Raw genomic sequence first — 22996 nt, 5'->3', positions numbered from 1 at the left:
ATACTGTTGTGATGCATTGGCACAATTCGCAACAACTTTAGCTGCCACTATAAGTCCCTAGTAAATTGTATATAGGTACCCATGGCCTAGGGTACTAAGGGTAGGCAACTGAGGGCATCAGCACATATTGTGCCACCCTCAAGGGCCATGCATCCAGATGCACTCAGCACTACCCTTGCAGGATGAGTGTCCTGGTGCAATCCTAAAATGCAAACTTAACATGGCACACAACCTGTGTGTGTTGTCCACTATATAATGCTTGCAATATAAGTAAGCTACCCCTCTGGCAGGCCTTCTAGCCCTAAGGCAGGGTGCACTATACTGTATGTGAGGGCATAGCTGCATGAGCAATATGCTCCTACTGTGTGCCTGCCAAACCTGGGACATAGTGTGTAAACAGAGCAGCAATTTTACATGCATCTGTTGGACACTGGTCAGTACGAGTTTCACAGCTACCTGATGGCCACTCTGAACCCTGGGTTGTTTGGTATCAAACAACTCAGAATGATAAATCCAAACTAGTACCAGTATTGGATTTATTACACAGTGTACCCAGGGATCACCTTAGAGGCCCCCCCTGCAAAAGCTAACTACCCTGGCATGGTTCCTGAAAGGTCACAACTAGCTTGCCACCACCAGACAAGATTTTGGAATGCTGGGGGGAGAGATCCTTCTCTCTAGGTCCCAGAACAAACCCTCTCCTGGGTGGAGGTGTAACACCTCCCTCCTCAGGAATGTGCACTGCCCTAGCGAGCGAGCTAGCGAGCGAGCTAGCGAACTTCAAAGGACTTACCATTCTTGAAACTCGACCCCCATGGCTGCTGCTAGCAGCAGATGGCCACAATTCATTGCAATCCCTCATGTTTGGCAGGAGCAATGGTGGGAAAACACACAAAGGACAGTAGGAGTGGTCAGCCACAGCTTGCACCACCCCTAAGTTGTTCCATGCGAGGTGATCCCTCCATTTCATTTTCCTCTATCTTGCATGGAAGGAAAATAGTCAATCAGGTGTAGGAACTGACCTCTGTCCACAGGAAGTGGTCACTTAGATGGTGTAGCCACCTTAAGGTAAATGACCCATTGATCACTAGTAGGTACTCCCCTAAAAACGCCCACCAAATACAGTATTTAGTGGTCATCCCTAGACCAGAGATTGAGATTCCACAGACGCAAGAACACCAGCAACAAAGAAGACCCAACACTCGAGAACTGAAGTCCTGCTGCACCAATAAAAAGGCACCAAACTTTGCCAGTTTCACCCAGGACTCGACAGTCACTGCTTAGGGTTTGCTTGGACATCAGATAGACTCTGCAAACCCCCAGAGGACCTCCACACTTCAAAAAATTGCCAAAGATCTCCCTCCAGAGTGAAGGCATCACTATCCTGCAACAAAGACCAACAAGCCAGTGAAATACAATTCACTGACCAGCTGCTGACCAAGGAACCAGATGCCACAGCTGACCAAATTCCACCTGACAGACCACGAGGACCAAACCTACAAGTGTGCCAAGATTGGTGGTACTGCGACCTCCAGTGACTGAACTGTGCAATAGCACCAGGTACTGGCCACCTAAAATCACACACCCACAAGAACAGTTTCATTCTGGACTGAAAAAGGACCAGGAGGAAGCCCCAGTTGATGGACTTCAGAAACCACTAAGACCATTCACCAGAGTGCCCCTACTGACCTGAAGAGACCCTCAAAGTGACCTAACTCCTGCTTCCAAGGGCACTTTTACATACAGCTTCTGACTCTCCAATTCCCTCTGTACCCGGCAACCCTGTGCCCTGCACCAAAGATTCAGCTGTGTTCTAAAGGTCCCCCACTTCTTGTGACCTCGACACACCAAGGGGACTCACCAGACTCACCTTGAAATCCACCTGTGCAGAGCTTTTCCAAGTGGCCCCTCGCAGTGGCCTGGCACCAGCTCCAAAGTCTTTTCAGCAGCTGATCCCGCCAGAACCAGGAGTCGTCTGAACTTCTCCAGCTGGTCCATAGGGTCCACCGACAACCTCGACCTACAACCAAGAGGAGACATTGGTTAACGTATCATCTGATTTTATATGCATTTCTAAAGTATTTCTCTATTGATTCCTATGGTGTGTAATTATGCACATAACTGAGCCATTTTACAAAATTTAAAAAATTGTAATTTAAAAAGTACTTACTCCATTTTGATGATCTTGGTCTTACAAATTTTATAAAACTCAGAAGTATTTTTGTAAATTGGTCTCGAGTTATTCTTTTGAGTGTGTGTCTTCCTTTATTGATACTGTGAGTACAACAAATGCTTTGCACTTCTCCAAGATTGTCCTAACCGCTCGACCAGGCTCCCATAAAAATTACAGCATTAGGTGATCTAGTTTTTACCTATGTAAATCATAACATTTGAATAAAACCACCTCCTCATCATCCTCTCGCTCTGCTCTACCTCATGCCACCTCGAAGTCTGATGCTCTCTTCTGGGAGTATTCTTGTCCCTCTATTTCCTACAAATGGGGCCTACAGAAGGGAATAAATCATTTTGTTCATTGTACAGCTACCCATGCTGTAAAAACTTAGGTTTCTGCCAGGACAATGGAACACCCTTGGCTCTACACACTGAGACACAGGCAAGCAACTTCTATACTAATTGTACACAAAGTAAAGACTTCCTTTCTCTCCCATCCCAAACCCAGAGCAATTGTAGTCCGTCTAGACACCAAAAGGTCTAATTTACTGGAATGCTCTCATACAGCAGTCTCCATATCACAACAACTGGTACAAACCTCTACAATTCTTACAGTCTAGGGCCCGATGAAAGTTGTCTTCAACACGAGAAATTCCCTCGCATGGCTTATGGAGGAAGAGAGCATTAAATCTAAAATTGCATGCATAATATTCAAATTCAAACATTTCAAGGACTTTTGTAGCCCATCTTTAAAAGTGGACTTTTTTTTACATAACTTTATTAGTCACAAATGTATGAGACACAGAGCCATGTCGGCAAACAGTCCAGGGAACAATAGTGGCCAGTTATAGCACCGATACTCGTGGTTAATTTGAGCGTGTGGTTGCCGGTACTCATTTTTGAGGACTGACACTTATTGTTCCCCATCAGTGATTGAGAGCAAGAGAGGGAAAACATACTTAGGGGAATTGAAGGAGGAAGATAAAGGTGGAAGCCATCACAAAGGGACAACGCCGGAAACTGTTAGGGAGAGATAATGACTGCTTAAAAACTGAAAGCTCTGTGCATCCAATCACATAAGGAGTCTTTTGAAATAAGCGATTCTGCTGTCATAAAAAATAAGCTCTCGGCAATGCAAATAAATAGAAAGACTGCTTACATATTCATTCATTTTGCGCTACAGGACATCACAGGGGGTCTGGCAGTCCTTTGCTGAGAATTTAAAAATACAAGTCCTGTCCACTGCTGTGAGGGATACTAAATTGCTTTATAGAAGGATGGTCCTTGAGCCCTGCAAACCAGAACATTTCAAGTATTTATTTTTAAAGTCTGGGGCTATCGTTGACATAAAAATCCGAGGGGCACGGTGGGGGGTTTCTACATTTAATCTAAGACTGACTGTTTACAAAGAGAGCACATCAGCTACATTTAGTGATGAGTCTGCAACTACAAATTGCAGTATAACTATTTTACGTCATGTTTTCCCTCGTAGTGGATGTAACGCGATATTCACTCCCATTGACATTTAGACGAGGAAGCACATCCTAGTAAACAAATGAGATTCGTGTCCCACCCAAACCAGCGTCCGTCGTACCCTTCTATCGCGTTTCTTGAATTATATGCACGGTAATTTTATGTGCTTGACTTATGATATTGTGTTTTTCACATACATTTGGTTGTTTTTTGGTTCTGTACCTTCCGCTGACAACAGCTGGAAAATGTGCACATAATATGCGTGAGACAGCAAGGGTGATTTGGTTACACAGTTAGAAGCACTGGCAAGTCCTTTTAAAGCAAGTCTGCAATAAAGTGATCTGCCCTAAGTAAATATTAAGAACCATTAATCTTACTTGCCTCACAGTTTCCTGATCGTATTTACTGGAGTGAGTGTCGGATTAGCATTTATAGTGGTGGGCTGGGCGACACTTTACTGATGGTGAGTGACACATTTGTAAATGCATTGGCCCCTCGTTTTATCTCCGTGCTCTTTGAAGAAGCCCTAGCCCAACTACAGCACAACATCACCACTTGAATGTATCCCCCGCAAGAGACAACGTTGAATGATATCAGCATTAAGTACCTCCTGACATAGATCAAATTGTCTTCCACTAGTGAATCATTTCCCTTGTTCTACGTGATTGGCAGAAGCTCCAACTTGTTTTTTTTGTTTCCGTCGGTGTAATCAGGCCACAGACCATCAAAACGTTTCTGTGCAGGTTTTCCAGTAACCTTGGCGTTGTGGTGAATTCAAATAAATCTTCATCTTCAACCCAGTCACCACACCGCAACAAAACAAGCTGCATTCTTGCATTGATTTGGGATTTGTATAGCACGGTCCTATCGCTTGCAAAACTCTCCAAGGTTAAGTTGTTATATTTTTATAAAGGTGTTCACCTTCCTCCTACGTCTGAAGTGCAACTGATTGTGTCAGATTAAGGGCCTGATTTAGAGTTTGGCGGAGGGGGTTCGTCTGTCTCAAACGTGATGGATATCCCGTCCGCTGTATTACAAGTCCATTGTAGCCTATAGAACTTGCAATATGGTGGACGGGATATCTGTCACGTTTGTGATGGAGTAACTCTTCTGCCAAACTCTAAATAAGGTCCTTAGTTTTCTCTGCAATATTTTCGGGGCTCTCACTTAGAATGGAACACTACTGGGTAATATCGCACAGGAACTGTATTTGCAACATGCATTTGAAGCCTGATACATGTATGTGCCATTTTAAGTAACAATAAAATCTTGGCAAATGCATACAGCACATCAAACACTGGGATTTTGCACACACAGCTGCTATCATCAGGAAACTACACATCTGTAAACCAGAATAAATGTGATCAAGGAATAAAACTGGTTTTAGAACCATTTAAAACACTCACTGAAATCAAGATAGGTGAAAGGAGGCATGAAAGATTTAGCACTTTTTAGGTCTCACCTGAGAGCGCATATCACTGTTGCTTATTAGGTCTCACGTGAAATAGCACGCTATCGTTTGCAAGGTATTTTGTTAATAAAACAAGCATTGGCAAAGCCAATAGGTTGTGATTATGATTTTTTGGCCATGTGCGAGAAAGTAGCCTCTTTCTAGCATGGTTAGCCCCACTTTTGGCCTGTTTGTGAGTGTGTGTCAGTATGTTTTACTGTCTCACTGGGATCCTGCTAGCCAGGACCCCAGTGCTCATAGTTAAAACCCTATTTGTCAGTGTGTTTTGCCTGTCTCACTGGGATCCTGCTAGCCAGGACCCCAGTGCTCATAGTTTGTTGCCTATGTGTGTGTTGTCAGTAGTGCTTAACTGTGTCACTGAAGTTCTGCTAACCAGAACTTCAGTGCTTATGCTCTCTCTGCTTCCAAATTAGTCACTATAGTTTAGTGACTTCATATTCTAATTCCAGTTGGCACACTGGACCTCCCTTATAAGTCCCTAGTATACAGTACCTAAATACCCATGGCATTGGGGTTCCAGGAGATCCTTATGGGCTGCAGCATTTCTTTTGCCACCCATAAGGAGCTCAGACAAACCCTTCCACTGGACTGCTACTGCAGCCTGTGTGAAATAGTGCACACACTATTTCACAGCTATTTTTTCTGCACTTAAGTAACTTATAAGTCACCGATATGTCTAACCTTCATTTTCTGAAGGCTAGGTACAAAGTTACTAAGTGTGAAGGCACCCTTGTACTAGCAAAGGTGCCCCACGCTGTCCAGGGCCAATTCCCCGGACTTTGTGATGGCAGGCTAACATTACGAGCGTGCACTACATATAGGTCAATACCTATATGTAGCTTCACAATGGTAACGCCGAATATGGCAATTTAAGGTGTCTAAGATAATGGAATTGTCCCCCCATTCCAAATCTGGTATTGGGGAGCCAATCCCATGCATCATGGGGGCTCCACCATGAACCCCCAGTACTGTCAAACCATCTCTCTGAAGCTTGCACTGCAGCTACTGCTGTTGCCACCTCACAGACAGGGTTCTTCCCTCCTGGGGTCTGAGCATCTCAGTCCCAGGAAAGCAGAACAAAGCATTTCCTTTGGGATGAGGTTGTTACAGGCTTATTAGGGGTAGCCTCCCAGAGCCTCTGGAAATGCTTTGGAGGGGGCAGATGGTGCCCTCATTGCATAAGCCAGTCTACACCGATTCAGGGACCCCCAGTCCCTACTCTGGTGCGAAACTGGACAAAGGAAAGGGGAGTGACCCCTCCCCTGTCCATCACCACCCCAGGGGTGGTGCCCAGGGCTTCTCCAGTGTGTCCCTGGCATTAGCCATCTTGTTTTCCAAGATGTGGGGACACTGTAGAGATCTCTGAGTGGCCAGTGCCAGCAGGTGACGTCGGCGACCCCTCCTGATAGGTGCATACCTAGTTAGGTAGTCAATCCCCCTCTCAGGGCTATTTAGGGTCTCTCCGGTGGGTTCCTCTTCAGATTCAGCTTGCAAGTTTCCTCCAGGAATCCGCTGTATCCTCTGATTCAGCTTCTGACCTTCGGATCACCCGCAGACTGCTCCAGGAACCGCTGTAACTGCAACAAAGAATCCAGAAAGGCTACTGTGACACTGTAACTTAAGCTCCAGCCAGCAACTGCAACAGTTTCCAAGTTGTGCATGCTCTGAGAACTCCCTGCCTTCATCCTGCACCAGAAGAACCAAAGGAATCTCCTGTGGCGTGACAAAGTCACTTCCCTGCAGGCAGCTTCTAAGATGACAACCGGTTCTCTGGGACTCCTCTTCTGGCGATGAGCGTGCTCCCTGGAAAACAGGTGGTGGACCCCTTTGATCCAGACTGTCCTAAGGTACAGCTGTCCAAATTTGGCCGCGGGTAGACCTTGTCTTCTCGGTTTGCGACAGTACCCCTGTGCACTGCGTCATCTCTAACTTCTGGGGCTTCTGTGCACTATTTGCAAGAATCCTTTGTGCACAGCGTGGCCCAGGTCCCCAGCACTCCATCCTGTGACGCACAACTCGCTGAATTGTTCTCCAGCGGCGTAGGACCTTCTTTTGTAGTGCTGCAGCAGCCGCAATTTGCACCTTCTTTGTCGCCGTGTCCTGGGACTCGTGTGGGTGCTGCCTGGTCATCTGCGGGTTCCCTCCATTGTTGGGAGCTCCCTCTGCCTCCTCAGTCTGAGTTGAGGCCCCCAGGCCCCTCCTGGGTCCAGGCAGCGCCATTTTGATACAAACCGCAACATTGCTTGAACCAAGGCTTGTTGCACGAATACAGCGATGCAACTTGCCTGCATCCAACATCTTGACGTGGACCATCTCCTGCACCAAACAGGAACCTGCAGCCATCTTCTTTGGTGCTCTTCTGCAGACTTCTTCTAACCGGAGAATCCTCTTTTGCACCATCTTCTAGGTTGGCAGGGGCTTCTGTCCTTCCTGAAATCTTCTGCGACTTCTGGACTTGGGGGGTCATTACGACCCTGGCGGAAGGCGGAGAACCGGCGGTAAGACCGCCAACAGGATGGCGGTCTCCCCTCATGGAATTATGACCATGGCGGTAACCGCCATGGTCATCCGCCGATTCTCCGTTCCACTCGCCAGGGCGGAGACAACCGCCGGGCTGGAGACCTGGGTCTCCAGCCCGGCTGCCGTCACTATACCGCTGGTGGTATTTTGACCCGGCTTACCACCGCGGATTTCCTGCGGTTTGAACCTCCATGAAATCCATGGTGGTAAGCACTATCAGTGCCAGGGGATTCCTTCCCTGGCACTGATAGGGGTCTCCCCCACCCCCACCCCCACCCCAACTCCCTCCCCTACACCCCCCACCACCCCTGCCACCCCCCAAAGGTGGCAGGGCCCCCCTCCCCACCCCGACCCCCAACATCACAGAATCTCACACACACACACGACACGCATGCAGGCACCACCTACACACTCACACGCACATACGCCAACATACATGCCTACATACACACACACAGGCAGACACGCACACCCACATTCACACATTCACTCACACATCCATACTGACATACCCACAGACATACACGCACTCATTCCCATACACACAACACCCCCGCAAGCATACAGGCACTCACACACCCCCTCTACATACACACACGCACACCCCCATGCATGCACACAACACCCAACTCCCCCCTACCCCCCTCCCCTCACAAACGATCGACTTACCTGGTCCGATGATCCTCCGGGAGGGGACGGGAGCCATGGGGGCAGCTCCGATGACACCACACCGCCAACAGAACACCGCCACGGCGAATCACAGGACGTGATTCGCAGGGCGGAGTTCTGTTGGCGTGGCGGTGGAGGTGGAGCAACCTCCACTTTCCCACCTCCCGCCAGTATGACTGTTGGCGGCTCTCCGTCTGAAAAATGACGGAGAGCTGCCAACGGTCATAATAGGCTGAGCGGAAAACCGCCACCACTGGCGGTCTTCCGCACAGCGGTCCCTCGGCGGTCTTTCAAAAAGACCGCCAAGGTCAAAATGACCCCCTTGGTCTCCTCTCTTCACAGGTCTTCAGGTCCAGGAATCCACCATTTGTTGGTTGCAGTCTTGCTTGGCTCTTGCAATAACTCCAATCACGACTTGTAGTGTATCCTAAGGAAACTTGCAGTACTTTACTCCTACTTTCCTGGGCTCTGGGTTGGGGTATTTTACTTACCTTTGGTGTTTTCTTACACTCCCTGCGATCCTCTACACACTACACTTTCCTAGGGGGGAATTCGTGATTCACATTCCACTTTCTTAGTATATGGTTTGTGTTGCCCCTAGGCCTATTGCTTTCTATTGCATTTTCTACTGTTTGCACTATTTTGTGACAATCTACTTACCTGATGTTGGTCTCTAGTGTATATATTGTGTTTAATACTTACCTCCAGAAGGAGTACTGCCTCTAAGATATTTTTGGCCTTGTGTCACTAAAATAAAGTACCTTTATTTTTTGTAACACTGAGTATTGTCTTTTATTCTGTATAAGTACTGTGTAACTATAGTGATATTGCAAGAGCTTTGCATGTCTCCTAGTTCAGCCTAAGCTGCTCTGCTAAAGCTACCTCTAAACAGCCTAAGCTGCTAGAACACTGACTACATTTCACTAATAAGGGGTAACTGGACCTGGTATAAGGTGTAAGTACCTAGGGTACCTACTACAAACCAGGCCAGCCTCCTACACCATGGTTTACAGCAGTCGCTAAAAAAAGTTACATAGCCAATAGCTTTTGTACAGGCAAGAACTACTGGCTTTGTCAATGCTTGTTATCATTGAGGTTGTTTTTGACTACACTGAGACAGTTTGTTGTCATTGGTAGAGGCTCTTCCTTTCACGCAAGGCTGGACATGGGTTTAAAAGTGCATACCTGGGATTTTTTACATCCCATTACAGTCTTTTGATCCTTGTGACTATCGGTCTCTATCTTTCCTTAGATCAAAATTTCTTAGTTCTTTTGATGACCCTCAACTAACTGTGGTTCAAAACGCCATTGACATAGTGGGCATCTGGTCATTTTGGAGTGATTACAAACGCTTTTGTTTAGATACTGAGGATCTACACAAACGCAACAAACATTCTATTTGTCCATTGCTTCTATTATGCTATAAACACTTGGATGTGCCCTCTACTTCCCTATGCATCCTCTGATAACTTGAGCAAAGAGCACAATTAGGTAAAAGTACAAATACTGTATTTCCGAGCTAAAATGTATGGATATTGTCACTGATTGATTTGCTCCTCTGTCTTATGCTTGCTAAATTGTATCATTTAATGCTTCTCAGAATTAAATTAATTAAATCACATTGATGATTGTTGGTTGTGTAACCATTGCACAAAGAACCATTGTTCTAATTTTTTGTCTGCCTCTGGTTCCAGGTGGTTTCAAAACGGCAGTCCGTGTGCCTTATTAGACATATCCAGGCCACTCCAAGCTTAGGCTCAATAATGAGCCAGGAAGGAACATACTCCCTCCTGTATCTCCCAGATTGCAGTCCACGGCGTGAGAGTCGTGGGCATAAAAGACATTGGCTTTGTTGCCTTTTCCATAGTTCGCTCAACTGCCCACAAAAGTCCAGTTAAGGTATTCAGCCAATGTAAGTGCCCCATCAGTGGTAGCAGTAGGATACTCCGGAGATGCCTTCTTGTAACTGGTGAGGCAGGAGGAGCGCCCATAAAATAATCTTACCTCACATCCAATCCTGAGGCATATGCACAAAACTTCAGCAGCTGCCAGTAAAGTTTCTGGATCTCAGTAACCCCTGACTGGCCTCATCAATAATCATCTTGGAGCTTCAGTTCCAGGGCACCACATACCTAACTTCTTGCTGCTTAAAAGGACCAACCCCTGCCATCCCTCACCATAGATATCAGACTCTGTAGGAATTAGCAGCTGCACTCCTAAATCCAGTGCTAAAAGTGGGCCAGGGCTGGAGCCTGGCACAGCAAAAAAGTATGTATGTAGCAAGATGTGCACTGTTTGTGTGATGTATTGTTCTGGAAGAACCTACTGGAAGAAGAGTTTTTATACTTCCCAAGGCTCTTCATGCTAGCACATTCTATTGTATTCATTCACAACTGCTTTTTGATGTTTATGTAACTACTTTGTTCCAAAAATGGCAGATGGAATGAAGTCAGAAGGGCCGACTCAATGCTCATGTAGTGTGCTAGTGCTGATGTAGTAGCACTATGTGACCTTTTGTAGGAGGCTGGCCTGGCTTATAGTGGGTACCTTGTGGTACTTACACCTTGTGCCAGGTTCATTTATCCCTTATTAATGGAATAGAGGTGTTCTAGCAGCTTAGGCTGATAGGGGTAGCTATAGCAGAGCAGCTTAGGCTGAACTAGAAGACATGCAAAGCTCCTACTATACCACTTATATCATATAGCACTATATCACAAGAAAACACAATACTCGGAGTTACTAAAAATAAAGGTACTTTATTTTAGTGACAATATGCCAAAAGTATCTCAGAGGATGCCCTCACTTAGGAGGTAAGTAATATACACAAATTATATGTACACAAACCAAAATCAGGTAAGTAACAGAAAAGTATTGTAAACAATTTAGAATCACAATAGAATGTAATAGGTAGAAATAGGCCTAGGGCAACACAAACCATAAACTCCAAAAGTTGAATGCGAACAACGAATGGACCCCAGGCCTAGTGTAGGTTGTAGAGTTTTGCTGGGAGTGTCAGAAAACACTAAGGGTGTCCAAGATACCCCACCCCAAGACCCTGAAAAGTAGGAGTAAAGTTACCCTACTACGCCATAAAGACAGTAAAGTCGAGATAGGGGAGTCTGCAAGAACAACAACTGCCAGCAAAACACTGAAGACAGATTCCTGGACCTGAGGACCTGTAAAGGAAGGGGACCAAGTCCAAAAGTCACGCAAGTGTCCGGGGAGGCAGGAGCCCACTAAACCCCGGATGAAGGTGCAAAAGAGCTGCCTCCGGGTGGAAGAAGCCGAAGATTCTGCAACAACAGAAGATGTCAGGAACTTCTCCTTTGGTCAGAAGATGTCCCACGGCGTGCTGGAGGATGCAGAGTTGTTTCCATGCAGAAAGACCACAAACAAGCCTTGTTAGCTGCAAGAGTCGCTGTTGAGAATTTTGGGTGCTGCTGAGGCCCAGGATGGACCAGGAGGTCGCCCCTTGGAGGGAGTGACAGTGGGGGCACACAGCAACTCAGAGAGCCCCAGCAGAAGCAGGCAGCACCTGCAGAAGTACCGGAACAGGCACTTAGAAGATCTGAGGGCAGCGTTTGACTCAGAGTCACAAAGGAGGTTCCCACTACGGTGGAGTCCAACTCAGCAAGTTGGGCAATGCAGGATGGAGTGCTGGGGACCTGGGCTAGGCTGTGCACAAAGGAAGTCTTGGAAAAGTGCACAGAAGCCTGAGCAGCTGCAGTTCACGCAGTACACAGGATTACCGTCTGGTTTGGGGAGGCAAAGACTTACCTCCACCAAATTTGGACAGAAGGGCCACTGGACTGTTGTAGACACTTGGACCCAGCTCCTGTGTTCCAGGGACCATGCTCGTCAGTATGAGAGGGGAACCAGAGGACCGGTGATACAGAAGTTTGGTGCCTGCTTTGGCAGGTGGAAGATTCTGTCGACCCACGGGAGATTTCTTCTTGGCTTCCAGTGCAAGGTGAAGGCAGACAGCCCTCAGAGCATGCACCACCAGGAAACAGTAGAGAAAGCTGGCAGGATGAGGCACTACAATGTTGCTGGTAGTGTTCTTGCTACTTTGTTGCGGTTTTGCAGGCATCCTGGAGCAGTCAGCGGCCGATCCTTGGCATAAGTCAAAGAGGGAAGTGCAGAGGATCTCTGGTGAGCTCTTGCATTTGTTATCTGAGGAACAGCCCAGAGGAGAGACCCTAAATAGCCCACAGAGGAGGATTGGCCACTGAGAAAGGTAAGCATGTATCAGGAGGGGTCTCTGATGTCACCTGCTGGCACTGGCCACTCAGAACTGTCCATTGTGCCCTCACACCTCTGCATCAAAGATGGCAGAGGTCTGGGACGCACTGGAGGAGCTCTGGGCACCTCCCTTGGGAGGTGCTGGTCGGGGGAGTGGTCACTCCCCTTTCCTTTGTCCAGTTTCACGCCAGAGCAGGGCTGGGGGATCCCTGAACCGGTGTAGACTGGCTTATGCAGATAGGGCACCATCTGTGCTACTCTTCCCCAGCCCTTCACACCTATTTCCAAAGGGAGAGGGTGTAACACCCTCTCTTAGAGGAAATCCTTTGTTCTGCCTTCCTGGGACCAGGCTGCCCAGGCCCCAAGGGGGTAGAAACCTGTCTGAGGGGTTGGCAGCAGCAGTAGCTGCAGTGGAGACCCAGGAAAGCAAGTTTGGCAGTACCCGGGTTCTGTGCTAGAGACCCGGGGAAGCATGGAATTGTCCCCTCAATACTATTGACAATTTCATGATCCTAGACATGTTACATGGCCATGTTCGGAGTTACCATTGTGACGCTACATATAGGTAGTGACCTATATGTATTGCACGCGTGTAATGGTGTCCCGCACTCACAAAGTTCATCGAATTTGCCCTGAACAATGTGGGGGTATCTTGGCTAGTGCCAGGGTGCCCACACACTAAGTAACTTGGCACCTAACCTTCACCAAGTGAGGGTTAGACATATAGGTGACTTATAAGTTACGTATGTGCAGTGTAAAATGGCTGTGAAATAACGTGGACGTTATTTCATTCAGGCTGCAGTGGCATTCCTGTGTAAGAATTGTCTGAGCTCCCTATGGGTGGCAAAACAAATGCTGCAGCCCATAGGGATCTCCGGGAACCCCAATACCCTGGGTACCTAGGTACCATAAACAAGGGAATTATAAGGGTGTTCCAGTGTGCCAATGAGAATTGGTAAAATTAGTCACTAGCCTGCAGTGACAATTTTAAAAGCAGAGAGAGCATAAACACTAAGGTTCTGATTAGCAGAGCCTCAGTGATACAGTTAGGCACCACACAGGGAACACATATAGGCCACAAACTTATGAGCACTGGGGTCCTGACTAGCAGGATCCCAGTGACACATATCAAACACACTGACAACATAGGGTTTTCACTATGAGCACTGGGCCCTGGCTAGCAGGATCCCAGTGAGACAGTAAAAACACCCTGACATATACTCACAAACAGGCCAAAAGTGGGGTACCAAGGCTAGAAAGAGGCTACCTTCCTACACCTTTTTAAAATATGAAATATGATTTGTTTAAATAATGTTCCCACCAGGCTGACTTGCAGTGTCAATGATTATCTATGGAGAACATGGCTATATACACGTCTAAATTCTGGGGTGAGCCAGAGAGATCCTTTGACTCTTTCCCAAGCCTCTAAGGATGCTGCCAGATGATTTTCTATTAATTTGCTGCACATTCGAGAGTTGGGGCCTGATTTAAAGTTTGCAGATAGGATACTCCATCACAAATGCGACAGAAATGCCATCCCTATATTAAAAGTGAAATATATTCTATTCCACTTGCAATATGGCAGAAGGGATCTTTGTCACATTAGTGACAAAGTATACTATCCGCCATACTTTAAATCAGACCCTTTCCCTTGATTTTGTTCATTATTGCATTCGTCTGTATTTAGGAGCCTTCATAACAAGCTACTTTTATGCATTTCAGTCAGATTACTGCGGAATCTATATTTCTCCTATTTTCTCTATTGCTCTTTACAATTTGTAATAAACCTTCAAGGTTTTCCTAACTTTCTGATTTCGAGCTACTTTTTTGAGTCAGTCATTTCGTATTGATTCCATTTTTGAAATTCTGTTCTGAATCCTCTCTCAGGAACACATTATCTTGTGGACTTATATGTAATCACTGTCTCCAACCTACACAATTTTGAGCATGCTTCTCTCAATTTGTAATTTGGATTATTTGTGGTGTTCCAGTGTACCAGTGCTGTTTACAAGTAAAACGATTTTGAGTATCAATAAGGGTATGAACGTTAAGGGAATTAAAGTGTTTTTGCTATGTTGCTGATGTGTTATGCAATTTGTACTTCGAGAGTGCAGATTGAAATCAAGTCATGAATTGTTACACTACATGTGAGACTTTTGGTTTTGAAATGTGGTTCAACTGGTGGTTTAATTATCATGACTTTAATATATTTGTCAGAAAGGTTCTGTTTGTTATTTTTTGGTTAAAGTAATCAAATTTGTCGCAGTCCAAGATCTCAAGGTAAATTGTTGAACTTGTCTGCAAAGTGGTGGTGGGTTTTGTGAGGGACCACATTCACAGTGGAGTTATTGATTTTCTGAATTAATATATTTTATTCTAGGTTGCATGTGTTTACTCTGGATTGGTGTCTGCTCATTCTTTGGTACACAGGAGTGAACAGGCTAAACAGGGGGTGGATTAACGCTTAATGGGAAGGTAGGTTGGTGGAAAATTTGTGATTGACAAGTGTCCCAAAGGTACTGTCTCAGTTTCTATCGATTGTGGAATTGTTTTTCATCTACTTCTATTTAAGTTTTAGTTGAGAAGACAAAGTTTTGTTTCTTTATTTGTGTATTTATGGTGGCAAATGGCATTGTGTTGATTAACATTCATGAGAGAGTCGCTCTATGAATGGTGGAGTGAAGCTGAAAGTCTTGCTGGTATTGTTGAGACATCATCATGAGAAGCAACGTCATTGGTTGGCTGTCGTTGTAAGTTCTACTGTGATTGATTGACCTTTGCCACAGCCATGCTGGAATTGTTTGTTTATTTATTTTGTAGGGTGTTTTTATTATTTTGAGTGCAATTAGTGGGTGCTGTATTGAAAAGACTAAAGCCCCTAGTGTTTCTGTTAAAAAAGGTGAAAAGATTCCTCCTGAAGATTCTCCAGCGTTTGAAATAATGATGGACATCAGGCTTTATACGTGTGTGTGGTTAAAAAACTGTCATGAGATCACTTCTGGAAACAAGGAAATGCAATTCCCTCCAGAGGGTACCGTTGATACTAAAAAGCTTGATTTCCTGATACATGCAATATGTGAGAGAAAGCCACAACCCAGACTGACACAATTGGAAGCAATAAATAAACGGGACCAAGTGGCCATAGAAAACGAGAGAAGGAAAATGAAGAAGCAGAGTAGAAATTTGAGGATCTATTGGACAGAATCCAAATGGGACATAAACAAAAAGGCAAGGAAAGAGGATACAGTCCAAGGTGTGAGGCTATTCCCCGTGACAGTTAGTGGATGAGACAAAAAAGAAAATAGACAATCCTAAAAATAAGTGAAAGTTGAAAAAGCACTGAAGAAATTAATTCAGATGAGGAGGATAATTTCCAAAAGCGACCTATTTAATACTATGACTCCTCCTTACACAGATGGTGCACATGAATAGACACCCAGGCCATCAATACCTGATTTGTCTGCAGGCAAACCAGGATTGTGCACACAAGAAATATCCACACTTGGTACTTCAAGTGCTCCTCCTGATTATCAGTTTGCCTGGACCTAGTGGGATTGTAACTGCTGTTGATCAAGTGGGCGCTTTTATTGAAGCTGTAGCTACTACACAACTTCAGCAAACTTATATAAATGTATGATAAATACGACAGAGTTGAGAAGCCAGAAAGAGAGAGCATCAACAGAGTTAAATCAGCTTTCATTTTGGGTTGACATCCAGAACATATCTTACTGTGAATAATTATGGGGGGAATGCAAATATAAATTTTCTAAAAAACGAGCACTACACTACAAGGTGTCCATCAGGGTGATTTTATACAAATATGCCTTTAGTTCCACTGTTGCAGCAAAATATGGAAAACAAAATGCCATACAATCCAGGGATTCAACTGAATACGTTGACTCTGAATAATGATTTGCCACAATTTTCACCGGATGCCACAAATTTGCAATGATGGAGTCTGATTGGGGTGGAGGATTGCATGCTTGGTGCAGTCCTAGAGGTAGACCAGAGTGGGCCATATATAGATGGTGAGGTGAATGTCAATACCATATTATCTCTGATCAATCCTGCTGCTATCTGTCCCACAGTTCATTCCATGGAGGTTCCAAACCTGCTGCTGTTGGGAAAAGAAGTCCAAGTTGTAGGAGTAGGCAGTATACAGATTACAAATCAGGTTTCAGCAAATGTACCAGATAAAACAGAGTCCATAAAAAATGATCATCAATTCATATTACGTGTTACTTAGCAGAGTACAGCTTTGCAAGATGAATTGTGTGATTTACTGACCAGAAAGCATTGCAATTGAAAGTCAAGATGCAATTTAGTTTTTAAAATGAAACCACAGGAGCGAGAATTCAGCTACCTCTAGTTTCTACAAAAGACAGCCTGCTTCTTTATATAGGGCACACGGTGAAACACAAAGTGTAGGATTTTACACATAAAGAGACAGGACTAATAAAGAGTTGATAACCACTTAAGATCTAGGCCAAGCCAGACACTGTTTATCCAAGAACTCCACAATACAAACGTTCACAAGAAGCAGAAGAGGGATGAGGCCTGTCATGGAGAAAATGTTATAGCAGGGTATTTTATTAGAGATGCTTGGTAGTCCTGGCAACTCCTCCATGATGGGCAATAAAAACTGAGTGGGAAGTGGAGGGTACTCAAAGATCTTTGAAAAATAAATACAATTGTTCTTCCTTGTTGTCCTTTAGTCCTTGACTTATGCCAAGAATTCTTTTCTACTCTCTATGAGAAGGTAGCCAATGTCTTTTCACTTTTTGTTTCCTCAATAAACTCATTGTTTGGTGTGAAATCTCACAAGTGTTTGTGTAGAGTCCCTTAATCTTTAGTAAGATTCTAAAGATAGGTCTGGAAAGTTTGCAACTGCCCTGTAACTCAGTGCTGGTGCAATACATTGATGACCTTTTGGTGGCATGAGAGACAAAGGGAAATTGCAAGTTAGACAAAAGTGCACTTTTGAACCATCTTGCTAACAATGGTCACAAGATTCCACCTACAAAGATGCAGTACTGTAAAAAAAGAAGTTATCTATCTGGTCACCACACTGAGAAAGGGGCAAGGAATGTGTCCAACCATATTGTTTGTGCAGTTCTGAAAACAAATCCTCCAACTACTCAGAGGGAAGTGAGAATGTTTTTGGAAAAAGTTGGCTACTGTCATCATTGGATTCCAAACTTTTCAACGACTGAGGCTTATTCGCAGTGATGTAGAGGATCCGGTACCATTTGATGGCAAATGCATAAAAGCCTGCTGAGAGCTCAGAAACATTGTGTGTAGCGCACCCGCTCTTGGGATGCCTAATTACAATAAGAAGCTTTTTGTTTATTGCTATGAAAAAGAGGAGTGTGCACTTTCTGTGTTACTTCAAAAGCATTGGGTGGTAGAGCAGCCTCTCACTTACGTCTCCGCTACCTTAGATCCAGCAGCCATAGCTTTTCTCGATTCATTCAAATCTGTAGCAGTTGTTTGCTTGGCCATCAATCAGAGTGAAGTAATTATTATGGGCCTTGCACTCTCTGTATTAGTCTGTCATTCAGTTGAAACTTTGCTGACTCCTACACAGACTCAGCACCTGACAAACCGCTGCCTCACAAAGTATGAGCAAACAATACTGACAGGTGAAAATATTTCAATCAGAAGGTGCAATACATTAAATCCTGCAACACTGCCGCTGATTCCAAACACTGGTGAAGATGATGATGAGGATCCCAATCGTGACTGCATTAGTGTAGCAAGCTTGTGTACTAACCCAAGACCAGATATGTAAGATGTTCCCTTTGAAATGCCTGATCTGACTTTGGTCCTGATTTAGAACTCGGCAGATGGGTCACTAGGTCACAAAGGTGATGAATATCCCGTCCGCCGAAATCTACATTCCATTATCTTCTATAATGTTCTAAATCAGGCCCTTTATGTGTAGATAGTTCTTCTCTGAGAGACCATCATGGAACGCTGAAAGCAGCTTATGGAGTCTGCTCTATGTCTGAAATTATTGAAGCTTCTTACTGTCTGATGTAATTTCAGCACAAGTGGTGGAGATAGTTGTCCAAACAAAAGCTTGTTGACCAGCCAATGTACTGAGTATGATTGACAATTTATACAGACATGGTATAGTGATAATACTGGACTGTGTAGAAACCACTGCCATGATCCTACTCAACCTCTCTGCGGCTTTCAATACAGTATCATACTTCACCCTCATCAGAAGACTGCATAACAAAGGCATCCAAGACCAGGCCCTAAACTGGATGTGCTTCCTCCTCCCAGGAATAACACAGAGAGTCAGACTACTGCCTTACTCATAGGAACCCAAGAAAATATCTGCGGAGTCCTCCAGGGCTCATCACTCAGCCCAACCCTGTTCAACATTTATATGACTATGCTAACCGACATCCTCAGAGCACATGGCATCTCCTTCATTTCCTACACCAATGACACCCTACTCATCCTATTTGTCTGATAAGTCCACCGTCACCAGAACCCACGTCACCGACTGCATGATCAATGTAGCAGAGTGGATGAAACTCAACATCGACAAGACGAAAGTATTGATGTTCGGAAACGGGACCGCCCCAGAACTTACCTGGTGGCCTTCAGAGCTTGGCCCACACCAACAAACCACACTAGAAACCTGGGAGTCATCCTTGATGACAAACTCAACATGACAGCTCAGGTCAATGCAATCAGTTTCATCTGTTTCCATATACTCCACATGCTTCGCAAGATCTTCAAATGGATACCCAGGAATACGAGACGCTCTGTCACTCAAGTACTTATCACAAGCAGACTAAACTACAGCAATGCACTCTATGCCAAAACTCCACCCACCTCCTCCACTGACTCTAGATCACCCAGAATGCCATAGCAAGACTTATCCTACACCTCCCACAATGCACCTTCATCACACCACATCTCATAGAGCTCCACTGGCTCCCTATACATAACTGATGCCAATTCAAACTCCTCATGCACGCATAAAAGGCACTAAACGACATAGGGCCAACTTACCTAAACAACCACCTTCACTTCCACCAACCCACCAGACACCTATGCTCAGCCTCACTCTTACTCACACACACCCCGTATCAGCAAAAGCAGAATGGGAGATCTGGCATTCTCCCCCATTGTACCCACAACCTAAAACAACCTCCCACATCATTCCTCTTCCTTACTTCGCTGAAAGATGAAGTCCTGGTATTACAACTAATGCTTCAAGGTTGACTTTCTACATTCTAAAGCCCTTGCCTATATACCTGCTCCAGGATCTGGATACCCTACTGGGTGATGAGCTGCACTTTACAAATCCACATAAATAACAACAGTCAATATGGATTTGGAGTGGTACACAGCCTTGTGCAGTTATGATCACAAAGAGGATTCATGACATCCACTTGTAGTCCCATTTAAAATTATGTGTTGGACACATCAGCCTTAGAGTGTTCTTCCCCCAAACCTTTTGCCTGCCTACATTCAATTTTGCAGAATTCGTTTTTGTTGGCCTTAGGACCCTGTGCACTTTACCACTGCTAGCTAGTGCTAACGTGTTTGTGCTCCCTCCCATAAACATGGTTTGATTGGCATATAATCATTTGGAATATTTATTTTACTATAAGTCCAGAGTAAAGTGCACTACCTTTGCCCAGGGCCTGTAAAATTAATGCGTCTAGTGGATGTGTAGCACTTATTGTGCCACCCAAATAAGCAGTCGTTCAAACATATCTCAGGCCTGCCATTGCAGAGCTTGTGTCTCCAGTTTAAATTGCCATGTCGACCTGGCAAAATAACCCCTTTTGCCAGACCCAAACCTTCCTTTTTAAAACATACGTAACCCCTAAGGTAGGCCCTAGACATCCCCAAGGGCACAGTGCAGGGTATTTAAAAAGTTAGGCACATACTTTTAAGTTTTACAGGTCCTGGTAGTGAAACACTCTTAAATTCATTTTTCACGATTGCAAGACCTATCTCCCATAGGTTAAATTGGAGTTACATTTTGTAGGTGTAATTCACAATCTGGAAGAGATAAACTTTTCAAATTTGTTGTCTCTGGAATCACAATTTAAAACCATAACTTATGGTGAAGTTGGATTTTAAATTGTAATTCTGAAAGTTGGCATTTGTGACTAGACATTTGGTCCCTGCTGCTTGCCTCTGATCACATGTCTGGGGTGGGGTGACAGCTAGGCTTTGTGTATTCCCCCTAGACAGCCACAAGCAAAGGTAGTTTAGGTGTGACTTGATGGGACATCTGTGACCAGCCGGGCCATCCTGGACAGGATGGGAGGGAGGAGCTGGGCATAGCCTCACATTTACTCTTGAATAGGATGTGTCTTGTCCCCACTCAAAGGACTGCTTAACCCCCTGTAGTGTGTCTGGAGCCAAAGCAGGAAGGGAGGACATCTGTGTAATTCAAAGCCCCTTTTTGAAGTCTCCCCCCCTTCAAAGGCACCACTGGTTATAAGAACTAGACCTCAGACTCCACCAACTCAATACATTTCTGGACCGGTGGATATTTTACCAGAAAGATGAGTGGTTGTGCTGCTACAAGGACTGCCACTCTGCTAGACTGCTATTCTGTTAGACTCCTGCTTTGCTTTGCTGTGCTGACCTGCTGCCTGCCGCCCTCATGCCTGGAAGCAAGAAGAACTGGATCTGCTTCTCTCCAGCACAGAACCCAGAGTGACTCCAAGGGCCAGCTGACTTGTATCCTGATCTGAAGTCTCAGGGACATAAGACATCCAACCAACCTACCACTGCCAATGGACTCTGCCAGCTATGAGCCTGACCTGCCAAGTGGTGCCAACCCAGTCCATGGCCCTTCAAAGTAGATCTCAGGCACTTCTCCAGTAGAACCTACTCATCCCTGCCTTTGCATGGACAGAGCCAACACATCTCTACTGCTGTTTGGGAAAAATCGGCACATCGCTTTCAGAACCAGCACTGCAGTGTTTTCACCACTGCAAAGTCCCTGCATCCCCATGAACGACAGCCTTGACTATGATGGCGCTCTCCGCATCACAGCCACTGCACTCATCAAAATCAGTGCATTGCCTCAAAGCAGCTGGCACCCGCACCTGAACTCATCACATTTCAGAACCAACAGCTCACCACCACTGCATAGGAAACTTAGAAGCATACCCTTGACTATGTGGAGAAAATCAACGCATCTCCAGTTGGCACTTCTTGCTCCTAAGCGCCAGTTTACAGTTTATTCTTTAAAAAATCATGACTCAAGTTCTACTGATTTGATTTTTTGTTGTTTTGGTTTTGTTTTATTTTTTGACTAAAGTACTAGTTTTCTAACTTGTTGTGGAATTGTTTCCTGTGGTGTTTTCATTATTTTACTGTTTGAAGTATTGCACAAATATTTTACACCTTGCCTCTAACTTAAGTCTGACTGCTCTGTGCCAAGCTACCAGAGGGGGAGCACAGGTTAATTTAGGGTTTGCCTGACAATTACAATGACTAGGATTGTGGTTGCTGTTAACTAAGGTTTACACCCCAGTCAACCACCAGCCCGATTTCTAACAGTGTGTATATTCTAGATTTACTGGAAGCAATACAACAGCATAATGTTTGGGGAATGTGTTTCTCATGAGTTCTGGTGATGACATGGTCACCATGATAAATAACTATGCAGACCAAGTGGCAAAGTACTGTGATCTTAAAAATGTAACAGTCAAATTTAATGAGCAGAAGCGAGAACAAAGTCAATTTGATATGAAAACTGAAGATGTAAATAATGTAAATTGTTTTTGTTGAATTCGATACAGACAACATTGCAAGAGGAAGTACCACAGGGTGCAAAGAACAAATTGGAAATAGCACATTATAAAAGGGACTACAATGACACCTGGGTAACTTCAGATTATCAACATGTTAAGTCCACATTTACCACTGCAGGGTTTAGTAAGGTACCTGCATGAGCAGACCCATCTAGTGAGAGACATGCAACATACTTTTGATTTCCTTTGTCGGATAGTCTTTCATGTAATGTTTTTGTATGTATATTTCACAAGCAAGAGTTTTTGCCGTATCGTTTGGACTTAAATTCTTCGTAAGAACACTATCCCGTACACTTTTGTCTTATATATAACACATTGTCCTTTATTCCATCAAGATAGAGAGCCTGCGTTAAATTTCTATAGTGTATCTGCAATAAATATCCAATATTAAGAATATTAGCCACACGCTACTCAACTATGGTGGAATTATGGTCCTAATTACATAACAGGTAAGGTCGATGTCCTGCTACCATTTCCGCTAACTGCATGCTGTCTAAACAAATTTGGGCTCTATGTTGGATATCAACCTCCACAAAGTGTATGGTGAGGTTTACCATTCCTTAGATATGTGTGTGCACACTTTTTCCTTTGCACTGGGTGAGTGCTCTGATACGTACTTACCATTTCGGATACTTTTGCTCAT

The 22996-nt window shown here is 44.7% G+C and overlaps 1 protein-coding gene across 2 annotated transcripts in view; it reads right to left on the bottom strand.

Annotated features, from left to right (window-relative positions):
- LOC138299769 (purine nucleoside phosphorylase-like) overlaps positions 1 to 22996 on the bottom strand; it is a 248556-nt gene that overhangs the window by 69271 nt on the left and 156289 nt on the right. The window contains exon 6 of one of the 2 annotated variants that reach the window (XM_069238311.1): positions 16501 to 16664. The exons of the other annotated variant lie outside the window; for it this stretch is intronic. Within the exon in view, the coding sequence (XP_069094412.1) occupies positions 16621 to 16664 (44 nt within the window). The 3' untranslated portion in view covers positions 16501 to 16620. Of the gene's footprint in view, positions 1 to 16500; positions 16665 to 22996 lie in introns of those variants that run through there. 2 annotated transcript variants of the gene reach the window in all.

This window comes from Pleurodeles waltl, chromosome 6 (assembly GCF_031143425.1).
Source record: "Pleurodeles waltl isolate 20211129_DDA chromosome 6, aPleWal1.hap1.20221129, whole genome shotgun sequence".
In the NCBI taxonomy this organism is placed as follows: domain Eukaryota; kingdom Metazoa; phylum Chordata; class Amphibia; order Caudata; family Salamandridae; genus Pleurodeles; species Pleurodeles waltl.
Note: the sequence above shows the minus strand (reverse complement) of the source record. Positions and strands in the feature narration are given on the sequence as shown.